This window comes from Somniosus microcephalus, chromosome 4, assembly GCF_052327205.1.
Source record: "Somniosus microcephalus isolate GS21.2 chromosome 4, FLI_Smic_1.0, whole genome shotgun sequence".
In the NCBI taxonomy this organism is placed as follows: Eukaryota; Metazoa; Chordata; class Chondrichthyes; order Squaliformes; family Somniosidae; genus Somniosus; species Somniosus microcephalus.
Window position 1 is genome coordinate 183,945,112 of NC_140990.1, and position 12,954 is coordinate 183,958,065.

At 51.1% G+C, this 12,954-nt stretch overlaps 1 protein-coding gene across 1 annotated transcript in view; it reads left to right on the forward strand.

Moving 5' to 3' along the window:
• LOC147120056 (uncharacterized) overlaps positions 1-10,522 on the forward strand; it is a 48,800-nt gene extending 38,278 nt beyond the window's left edge. Inside the window, exon 6 of the mRNA XM_085985578.1 lies at positions 9,991-10,522. Within this exon, the coding sequence (XP_085841704.1) occupies positions 9,991-10,147 (157 nt within the window). The 3' untranslated portion in view covers positions 10,148-10,522. The remainder of the gene's footprint in view (positions 1-9,990) is intronic.
• The last annotated feature ends 2,432 nt before the right edge of the window (positions 10,523-12,954 follow it).

A 12,954-nucleotide genomic window follows, 5' to 3' on the forward strand; every position in this document is an offset into this window, starting at 1 on the left:
TCCATACACACAGAGCACTGTTCTCCCAGACTAGACCCACACCCACAGAGCACTGTACTCCCAGACTAGACCAATACCCACAGAGCACTGTACTCCCAGACTAGACCTATACCCACAGAGCACTGTACTCCCAGACTAGATCCATACACACAGATCACTGTACTCCCAGACTAGACCTATACCCACAGAGCACTGTACTCCCAGACTAGACCTATACCCACAGAGCACTGTACTCCCAGACTAGATCCATACACACAGATGACTGTACTCCCAGACTAGACCCATACCCACAGAGCACTGTACTCCCAGACTAGACCTATACCCACAGAGCACTGTACTCCCAGACTAGACCCATACCCACAGAGCACTGTACTCCCAGACTAGACCTATACCCACAGAGCACTGTACTCCCAGACTTGACCTATACCCACAGAGCACTGTACTCCCAGACTAGATCCATACACACAGATGACTGTACTCCCAGACTAGACCCATACCCACAGAGCACTGTACTCCCAGACTAGACCTATACCCACAGAGCACTGTACTCCCAGACTAGACCCATACCCACAGAGCACTGTACTCCCAGACTAGACCCATACCCACAGAGCACTATACACCCAGACTAGACCCATACCCACAGAGCACTGTACACCCAGACTAGACCAATACATACAGAGCACTGTACTCCCAGACTGGACCCATACCCACAGAGCACTGTACTCCCAGACTAGACCTATACCCACAGAGCACTGTATTCCCAGACTGATCCCATACCCACAGAGCACTGTACTCCCAGACTAGATCCATACACACAGAGCACTGTTCTCCCAGACTAGACCCATACCCACAGAGCACTGTACTCCCAGACTAGACCAATACACACAGAGCACTGTACTCCCAGACTAGATCCATACACACAGAGCACTGTACTCCCAGACTAGGCCCAGACACACAGAGCACTGTACTCCCAGACAGGTCCCAAAGACATGGAGCACTGTATTCCCAGACTAGACTCAGACATAAAGAGCACTGTACTCCCAGACTAGACCCAGACATAGAGAGCACAGTACTCCCAGACTGGTCCTATACCCACAAAGCACAGTACTCCCAGACTAGATCCATACACACAGATCACTGTACTCCCAGACTAGACCCATACCCACAGAGCACTGTACTCCCAGACTAGACCTATACCCACAGAGCACTGTACTCCCAGACTAGATCCATACACACAGATCACTGTACTCCCAGACTAGACCCATACCCACAGAGCACTGTACTCCCAGACTAGACCTATACCCACAGAGCACTGTACTCCCAGACTAGACCCATACCCACAGAGCACTGTACTCCCAGACTAGACCTATACCCACAGAGCACTGTACTCCCAGACTAGACCCATACCCACAGAGCACTATACACCCAGACTAGACCCATACCCACAGAGCACTGTACTCCCAGACTAGACCAACACACACAGAGCACTGTACTCCCAGACTAGACCCATACCCACAGAGCACTGTACTCCCAGACTAGATCCATACACACAGATCACTGTACTCCCAGGCTAGACCCATACCCACAGAGCACTGTACTCCCAGACTAGACCTATACCCACAGAGCACTGTATTCCCAGTCTGATCCCATACCCACAGAGCACTGTACTCCCAGACTAGACCTATACACACAGAGCACTGTACTCCCAGACTAGACCCATACACACAGAGCATTGTACACCCAGACTAGATCCATACACACAGAGCACTGTTCTCCCAGACTAGACCCATACCCACAGAGCACTGTACTCCCAGACTAGACCCATACCCACAGAGCACTGTACTCCCAGACTAGACCCATACCCACAGAGCACTATACACCCAGACTAGACCCATACCCACAGAGCACTGCACTCCCAGACTAGACCAACACACACAGAGCACTGTACTCCCAGACTAGACCCATACCCACAGAGCACTGTACTCCCAGACTAGATCCATACACACAGATCACTGTACTCCCAGGCTAGACCCATACCCACAGAGCACTGTACTCCCAGACTAGACCTATACCCACAGAGCACTGTATTCCCAGTCTGATCCCATACCCACAGAGCACTGTACTCCCAGACTAGATCCATACACACAGAGCACTGTTCTCCCAGACTAGATCCATACACACAGAGCACTGTTCTCCCAGACTAGACCCAGACACACAGAGCAATGTACTCCCAGACAGGTCCCAAAGACATGGAGCACTGTATTCCCAGACTAGACTCAGACATAAAGAGCACTGTACTCCCAGACTAGACCCAGACACAGAGCACAGTACTCCCAGACTGGTCCCATACCCACAAAGCACAGTACTCCCAGACTAGATCCATACACACAGATCACTGTACTCCTAGACTAGACCCATACCCACAGAGCACTGTACTCCCAGACTAGATCCATACACACAGATCACTGTACTCCTAGACTAGACCCATACCCACAAAGCACAGTACTCCCAGACTAGATCCATACACACAGAGCACTGTACTCCTAGACTAGACCCATACCCACAGAGCACTGTACTCCCAGACTAGACCTATACCCACAGAGCACTGTACTCCCAGACTAGATCCATACACACAGATCACTGTACTCCCAGACTAGACCCATACCCACAGAGCACTGTACTCCCAGACTAGACCTATACCCACAGAGCACTGTACTCCCAGACTAGACCCATACCCACAGAGCACTATACACCCAGACTAGACCCATACCCACAGAGCACTGTACACCCAGACTAGACCAATACACACAGAGCACTGTACTCCCAGACTAGACCCATACCCACAGAGCACTGTACACCCAGACTAGATCCATACACACAGAGAACTGTACTCCCAGGCTAGACCCATACCCACAGAGCACTGTACTCCCAGACTAGACCTATACCCACAGAGCACTGTATTCCCAGACTGGTCCCATACCCACAAAGCACAGTACTCCCAGACTAGATCCATACACACAGATCACTGTACTCCCAGACTAGACCTATACCCACAGAGCACTGTACTCCCAGACTAGACCTATACCCACAGAGCACTGTACTCCCAGACTAGATCCATACACACAGATCACTGTACTCCCAGACTAGACCCATACCCACAGAGCACTGTACTCCCAGACTAGACCTATACCCACAGAGCACTGTACTCCCAGACTAGACCTGTACCCACAGAGCACTGTACTCCCAGACTAGATACATACACACAGATCACTGTACTCCCAGACTAGACCCATACCCACAGAGCACTGTACTCCTAGACTAGACCTATACCCACAGAGCACTGTACTCCCAGACTAGACCCATACCCACAGAGCACTGTACTCCCAGACTAGACCCATACCCACAGAGCACTGTACTCCCAGACTAGACCTATACCCACAGAGCACTGTATTCCCAGACTGATCCCATACCCACAGAGCACTGTACTCCCAGACTAGATCCATACACACAGAGCACTGTTCTCCCAGACTAGACCCAGACACACAGAGCACTGTACTCCCAGACAGGTCCCAAAGACATGGAGCACTGTATTCCCAGACTAGACTCAGACATAAAGAGCACTGTACTCCCAGACTAGACCCAGACACACAGAGCACAGTACTCCCAGACTGGTCCCATACCCACAAAGCACAGTGCTCCCAGACTAGATCCATACACACAGATCACTGTACTCCCAGACTAGACCCATACCCACAGAGCACTGTACTACCAGACTAGACCTATACCCACAGAGCACTGTACTCCCAGACTAGATCCATACACAGATCACTGTACTCCCAGACTAGACCCATACCCACAGAGCACTGTACTCCCAGACTAGACCTATACCCACAGAGCACTGTACTCCCAGACTAGATCCATACACACAGATCACTGTACTCCCAGACTAGACCCATACCCACAGAGCACTGTACTCCCAGACTAGACCTATACCCACAGAGCACTGTACTCCCAGACTAGACCCATACCCACAGAGCACTATACACCCAGACTAGATCCATACCCACAGAGCACTGTACACCCAGACTAGACCAATACACACAGAGCACTGTACTCCCAGACGAGACCCATACCCACAGAGCACTGTACACCCAGACTAGATCCATACACACAGAGCACTGTACTCCCAGACTAGACCCATACCCACAGAGCACTGTACTGCCAGACTAGACCTATACCCACAGAGCACTGTATTCCCAGACTGATCCCATACCCACAGAGCACTGTACTCCCAGACTAGATCCATACACACAGAGCACTGTTCTCCCAGACTAGACCCACACCCACAGAGCACTGTACTCCCAGACTAGACCAATACCCACAGAGCACTGTACTCCCAGACTAGACCTATACCCACAGAGCACTGTACTCCCAGACTAGATCCATACACACAGATCACTGTACTCCCAGACTAGACCTATACCCACAGAGCACTGTACTCCCAGACTAGACCTATACCCACAGAGCACTGTACTCCCAGACTAGATCCATACACACAGATGACTGTACTCCCAGACTAGACCCATACCCACAGAGCACTGTACTCCCAGACTAGACCTATACCCACAGAGCACTGTACTCCCAGACTAGACCCATACCCACAGAGCACTGTACTCCCAGACTAGACCTATACCCACAGAGCACTGTACTCCCAGACTAGACCTATACCCACAGAGCACTGTACTCCCAGACTAGATCCATACACACAGATGACTGTACTCCCAGACTAGACCCATACCCACAGAGCACTGTACTCCCAGACTAGACCTATACCCACAGAGCACTGTACTCCCAGACTAGACCCATACCCACAGAGCACTGTACTCCCAGACTAGACCCATACCCACAGAGCACTATACACCCAGACTAGACCCATACCCACAGAGCACTGTACACCCAGACTAGACCAATACATACAGAGCACTGTACTCCCAGACTGGACCCATACCCACAGAGCACTGTACTCCCAGACTAGACCTATACCCACAGAGCACTGTATTCCCAGACTGATCCCATACCCACAGAGCACTGTACTCCCAGACTAGATCCATACACACAGAGCACTGTTCTCCCAGACTAGACCCATACCCACAGAGCACTGTACTCCCAGACTAGACCAATACACACAGAGCACTGTACTCCCAGACTAGATCCATACACACAGAGCACTGTACTCCCAGACTAGGCCCAGACACACAGAGCACTGTACTCCCAGACAGGTCCCAAAGACATGGAGCACTGTATTCCCAGACTAGACTCAGACATAAAGAGCACTGTACTCCCAGACTAGACCCAGACATAGAGAGCACAGTACTCCCAGACTGGTCCTATACCCACAAAGCACAGTACTCCCAGACTAGATCCATACACACAGATCACTGTACTCCCAGACTAGACCCATACCCACAGAGCACTGTACTCCCAGACTAGACCTATACCCACAGAGCACTGTACTCCCAGACTAGATCCATACACACAGATCACTGTACTCCCAGACTAGACCCATACCCACAGAGCACTGTACTCCCAGACTAGACCTATACCCACAGAGCACTGTACTCCCAGACTAGACCCATACCCACAGAGCACTGTACTCCCAGACTAGACCTATACCCACAGAGCACTGTACTCCCAGACTAGACCCATACCCACAGAGCACTATACACCCAGACTAGACCCATACCCACAGAGCACTGTACTCCCAGACTAGACCAACACACACAGAGCACTGTACTCCCAGACTAGACCCATACCCACAGAGCACTGTACTCCCAGACTAGACCTATACCCACAGAGCACTGTATTCCCAGTCTGATCCCATACCCACAGAGCACTGTACTCCCAGACTAGACCTATACACACAGAGCACTGTACTCCCAGACTAGACCCATACACACAGAGCATTGTACACCCAGACTAGATCCATACACACAGAGCACTGTTCTCCCAGACTAGACCCATACCCACAGAGCACTGTACTCCCAGACTAGACCAATACACACAGAGCATTGTACACCCAGACTAGATCCATCCACACAGAGCACTGTACTCCCAGACTAGACCCATACCCACAGAGCACTGTACTCCCAGACTTGACCTATACGCACAGAGCACTGTATTCCCAGACTGGTCCCATATCTGTAACTTGCCTTGGTGAGAATCGAAATCACAACCTCAGGGTCGGTGGACCAGAACTACTCAGCTATCATGAACCTCATCTTTTCTAGGTGGTGCCTCGCCATCTTCCCCTACATGTGTTCAAGAGGCAATTACACTAGGGCACGGACCGCGCAACACCTGCCCTAGGGTACGATCTAATCCCAACCTTTCCTCAGGTACGACCTAACCTCCACCTGCCCTTCATATGACCTAACCCCGACCATCTCTCAGGTACAACCTAACCCCGACCATCTCTCAGGTATGACCTAACCCCGACCATCTCTCAGGTATGACCTAACCTCCACCTGCCCTTAGATCTGACCTAACCCCGACCATCCCTCAGGTACGACCTAACCTCCACCTGCCCTTCATATGACCTAACCCCGACCATCTCTCAGGTACAACCTAACCCCGACCATCTCTCAGGTATGACCTAACCCCGACCATCTCTCAGGTACAACCTAACCCCGACCATCTCTCAGGTACAACCTAACCCCGACCATCTCTCAGGTACGACCTAACCTCCACCTGCCCTTAGATCTGACCTAACCCCGACCATCTCTCAGGTACGACCTAACCCCGACCATCCTTCAGGTACAACCTAACCCCGAGCATCCCTCAGGTACGACCTAACCCCGAGCATCCCTCAGGTACAACCTAGCCCCGACCATCCCTCAGGTACAACCTAACCCCGAGCATCCCTCAGGTACAACCTGACCCCGAGCATCCCTCAGGTACAACCTAACCCCGAGCATCCCTCAGGTACAACCTAGCCCCGACCATCCCTCAGGTACAACCTAACCCCGAGCATCCCTCAGGTACAACCTAACCCCGAGCATCCCTCAGGTACAACCTAGCCCCCACCTGTCTTTAGATCTGACCTAACCCCGACCATCTCTCAGGTACGACCTAACCTCCACCTGCCCTTAGATCTGACCTAACCCTGACCATCTCTCAGGTACGACCTAACCCCGACCATCTCTCAGGTACGACCTAACCCCGATCTAACCCTGACCATCTCTCAGGTACGACCTAACCCCGACCATCTCTCAGGTACGACCTAACCCCCACCTGCCCTTAGATCTGACCTAACCCCGACCATCTCTCAGGTACGACCTAACCCCCACCTGCCCTTAGATTTGACCTAACCCCGAGCATCCCTCAGGTACGACCTAACCCCCACCTGCCCTTAGATCTGACCTAACCCCGACCATCCCTCAGGTACAACCTAATCTCCACCTGCCCTTAGATCTGACCTAACCCCGAGCATCCCTCAGGTACGACCTAACCCCCACCTGCCCTTAGATCTGACCTAACCCCGACCATCCCTCAGGTACAACCTAACCTCCACCTGCCCTTAGATCTGACCTAACCCCGACCATCCCTCAGGTACGTCCTAACCCCAACCTTTCCTCAGCTACGACCTAACCCCAACCTTCTCTCGTGTATGACCTAACACCTTCCTTCCCTCATATATAACCTAACCCTGAGCATCCCTCAGGTACGACCTAACCCCTTTTGTGCCCGCTCCACGGAGGTGGAACAGGTGGATCGAGAGCTGGTAGGAGATTGTTGGCCCAGGAGAGGATTTGGATCGTGGGTGGGCTGGGAGGTTTTATAAACACCTGGTGTAGGCCTGAGGCCCCTAAAAACAGTCCACAGGCCCCATGTTTGTCCGCTGCCTGAATGAGCGGGATAACTGGCTGCCATCTTGGGACAGGGCGGGATCACGGCATATGCGTGGCCATCTTGGGCAAGAACAGAGAGTGGGTGGGGCTCTGTTCCCAGGCGGGTCCCAGTGCCCAGGAGATGGAGCATCATGTGCAACAGGTTTTTAATCACCTTCATGGACACTCATGTGAGTTTTGCAGCCTAGAGGAGTTCATGGCCCCACCCCCCACTCCCCTCCCCCGCTCCCTCCCCCTCTCCCCCCTCCCTCCTCCGCCCTCCCACTCTCCCCCCTCCACTCCCCCCTTCCCGCCCCCCTTCCTTCCCCCCCCTTCCGCTTCCTCCCAGTCTCTCGCTCGCTCTCTTCCCCCCAGTCTCTCGCTCTCTCTCTTCCCCCCAGTCGCTCTCTCTCTTCCCCGTCGCTCTCTCTCTTCCCTCCAGTCGCTCTCTCTCTTCCCTCCAGTCGCTCTCTCTCTTCCCCCAGTCGCGCTCTCTCTCTTCCCCCCAGTCGCTCTCTCTTCCCCCCAGTCGCTCGCTCTCTTCCCCCCAGTCACTCTCTCTCTTCCCTCCAGTCGCTCTCTCTTCCCCCCAGTCGCTCGCTCTCTTCCCCCCCAGTCGCTCGCTCTCTCTCTTCCCCCCAGTCGCTCTCTCTCTCTTCCCCCCAGTCGCTCTCTCTCTCTTCCCCCCAGTCGCACTCTCTCTCTCTTCCAACAACAACATGCCTTCAAAAAACCCTCAGCACCGCCGGGCACCCCCAGCTAGTTCAATATATAGTTATCTGAAGTGGCTGCTTTTCATCTTTTGGTTACACTTTAGCCCCACGCTCCTAATCTTTGGCCACCCAGTGAGGAGGGGGGTGGGTAAGTCGGAGGATCTTCTCTTGGACCTGCTCTTGGGCCTGGCTGAAACAGCAATATGTAGGTCCAGGATAGGTGGGACCCATGGAGGGGTGGGGTGGGGCATAGGTCGCTCTGGCTGCCTGTCCCTCTTCCACGGTCTTGTCTGTGCCCGGCTGGCCCTGAAGAGTGAGCATGCGGTGTCCACCAGTACGCTTGATACCTTCTGCGACCGGTGGGCACCTCAGAGTACAGAGACACTGGTAACAACATTATGGTTCAGCTGGGAAGGTTCCCTTTGCTTTTGTTGGGACTTTATTGCTTATTTTGGCAACTTTTATTTTGATTGGACCACATCTTTCTTTCCCATATTAGTAATGTCCTAAAAGGGGCACTTGTGCTGATTCTTGTTTGGTGGTCCTGGGGCAACCTAGTGTCACCCTGACTGGTCCACCAATAAAAGCCCAGTAACTAGGAGGGAAGAATCATTGACTCATTTAGAGGGAGTGCAACAAAGGTTCACCAGACTGATTCCTGGGATGGGGGGATTGTGCTATGAGGAGAGATTGGGGGTACTAGGCCTATATTCCTAGAATTTAGAAGAATGAGAAGTGATCTCATTGAAACATATAAAATTCCTACTGGGCTTGACGGAGTAGATGCTGGAAGGATGTTCCCCCTGGCTGGGGAATCTAGAACCAGGGTCACAGTCTCAGAATAGGACTGAGATGAGGAGAAATTTCTTCACTCAAAGGGTTGCGAATCTTTGGAATTTTCTACCCCAGAGAGCTCATTTGAGTATATTCAAGACAGAGATCGATAGATTTTTGGATATTAAAGGAATCAAAGCATGAGGATAATGCGGGAAGGTGGAGTTGAGGTAGATGATCAGCCATGGCCTACTCCTGCTCCTATTTCTTATGTTCTTATGTTCCCTCATGTACGACCTAACCCCTTCCTTCCCTCATGTACGACCTAACCCCTTCCTTCCCTCATATACAACCTAACCCTGACCTTCCCTCATGTACGACCTAACCCCTTCCTTCCCTCATGTACGACCTAACCCCTTCCTTCCCTCATATACAACCTAACCCTGACCTTTCCTCATGTACAACCTAACCCCGACCTTTCCTCATGTACAACCTAACCCCGACCTTCCCTCAGGTACGACCTAATTCCCACCCCACTCTCTCCTTGCTCCCATTCACCACTCTCACCCCATTCCCCACTCTCTCCTCACTGTCTGTTACTAACTGTCTCCTTACAGTCAGAAGAGGCTGATAGAACATGACCTCAAGTTTCACCGTGACCTGTTAGTGGAGTTCATAGGTCTGGAGCGGGCACAGAACATCACCAGGCCCTGGGTCTTCTCGTACTTTGAGCTGATAGAGATTCTGGGTCTAGAGACACCAGTGGAGGAATGAATGAAGGAGACCAGCCTTGGCGGAATGGGACTGAGCAAGGAGGACAACTGCAGAGGTTCGAAATCTCTTGGCTGGTGTGTCTCACTATAACCAGTCTCGGGCCGGGAGTGTGAAGGTCGAGCGCTTCAGTCAGGGAAAGGCTGATTACATGGACAAGGACTTATTTGTTAAATACACACGCACGCACGCACAGAAATACACGCACGCACTCAGAAATACACTCACACAGATACACATAAATACACATGTACATGTGCACGTATACATACACACACGTACATACTTGCACACCGACATGTCCGTGTACATGTACGTATGCGCAAATACGCATGCAGACACACACGTGCACACTTACACACAGACATGTACATACAGAAATACACGTACAACCATACACATACATACAGATACACACACTTGCACGCGCGCACAATATAATACTAATGAGAGAAACTAGAGAAATAAAAGACGTCTATGAGACACAGAGTGTGTGAACAGCAGAGTTTTTTTTTTATTCGTTCCTGGGATGTGGGCGTCGCTGGCAAGGTCAGCATTTACTGCCCATCCCTAATTGCCCTTGAGAAGGTGGTGGTGAGCCGCCTTCTTGAACCTTTGCAGTCTGTGTGGTATAAGGATAAACACAGGTCAGTCAGCTTAACCTCAGTGGTGGGGAAGCTTTTAGAAACGTTAATCCGGGACAAAATTAACAGTCACTTGGACAAGTGTGGGTTAATTAAGGGAAGCCAGCACAGATTTGTTAAAGGCAAATTGTGTTTAATTAACTTGATTGAATTTTTTGTTAAGGTATCAGAGAGGGTTAATGAGGGCAATGCAGTTGATGTGGTGTACATGGACTTCCAAAAGGCGTTTGATAAAGTGCCACATAATAGACTTGCCAGCAAAGTTGAAGCCCATGGAATAAAAAGGTACATGGATACAAAACTGGCTAAGTGACAGGAAACAGAGAGTAGTGGTGAACGGTTGTTTTTTGGACTGGAGGAAGGTATACAGTGGTGTTCCCCAGGGGTCGGTACTAGGACCGCTGCTTTTCTTGATATATGTTTTGGACTTGGGTGTACATGGCACTATTTCAAACTTTGCAGAAGACACAAAACTTGGAAGTATAGTGAACAGTGAGGAGGATAGACTTCAAGAGGGCATAGACAGGCTGGTGGAATGGGCAGACAAGTGGCAGATGAAGTTTAATGCAGAAAAGTGCGAAGTGATACATTTTGGTAGGAAAAACGAGGAGGGGTAATATAAATTAAAGGGTACAATTCTAAAGAGGGTGCAGGAACAGAGAGACATGGGGGTATATGTGCCCAAATCGTTGAAGGTGGCAGGACAGGTTGAGAACGCAGTTAAAAAAGCATACGGGATCCTGGGCTTCATAAATAGAGGCATAGAGTACAAAAGCAAGGAAGTTATGATGAACCTTTATAAAACACTGGTACGGCCACAACTGGAGTATTGTGTCCAATTCTGGGCACTGCACTTTAGGAAGGATGTGAAGGCTTTAGAGAGGGCGCAGAAGAAATTTACAAGAATGGTTCCAGGGATGAGGGACTTCAGTTACGTGGATAGACTGGAGAGGCTAGGTTGTTCTCCTTAGAGCAGAGAAGGTTGAGAGAAGATTTGGTAGAGGTGTTCAAAATCTAGCTGAAGTGCTGTTGCAGAGAGCCAGCACGGGCTTAACAGGCCGAATGGCCTCCTACAGTGCTGTAACCATTCTATGATTCTAGGGTACTCCCACAGTGCTGTTAGGGAGAGAGTTCCAGAATTTTGATCCAGCGACGATGAAGGAAGTTAGGATGGTGTGTGACATTGAGGGAACTTGGAGGTGATGGTGTTCCCATGTGCCTCCTGCCCTTGCAGGTGGTAAAGATCGTAGGTTTTGGAGGTGCTGTCAAAGAAGCTTTGGCAAGTTGCAGCAGTGCATCTTGTAGATAGTACACACTGCAGCCACGTTGCGCTGGTGATGGAGGGAGTGAATGTTTAAGATGGTGGATGGGCTGCCAATCAAGCGGGCTCCTTCGTCCTGGATGGTGCTGAGCTTCTTGAATGTTGTTGGAGTTGCACTCATCCAGGCAAGTGGAGAGTATTCCATCACACTCCTTACTTGTGCCTTGTAGATGGTGGAAAGGCTTTGGGGAGTCAGGAGGTGAGACACTTGCCGCAGAATACCTAGCCTCTGACCTGCTCTTGTAGCCACAGTATTTATGTGGCTGGTCCAGTTTATGTTTCTGGTCAATGGTGACCCCCCCAGGAAGTTGATGTTGGGGGATTTGGCGATGATAATGCAGTTGAATGTCATGGGGCAGTGGTTAGACTCTTGCTTGTTTGAGATTGTCATTGCCTGGCACTTGTATGATGCGAATGTACTTGCCACTTATCAGCCCAAGCCTGAATGTTGGCTGTATGGGGGAATGGACTGCTTCATTATCTGAGGAGTTGCGAATGGAACTTCTGATGGAGGGAAGGTCATTGTTGAAGCAGCTGAAGATGGTTGGGCCTAGGACACTGCCCTGAGGAACTCCTGCAGCGATGTCCTGGGGCCGAGGTGATTGACCTCCAACAACCACAACCATCGTCCTTTGTGCTAGTTATTACTCCAGCCAGTGGAGAGTTTTCCCCTTGATTCCCATTGACTTCAATTTTACTAGGGCTCCTTGATGCCACACTCATTCAAATGCTGCCTTAATGTCAAGGGCAGTCACTCTCACCTCAGTGTGTGCGTGAACAGCAGAGTGAGTGTGAACAGCAGATATGGTGGGGACGAGATGGCAAAGCAGAGCAGATCCCAGTGA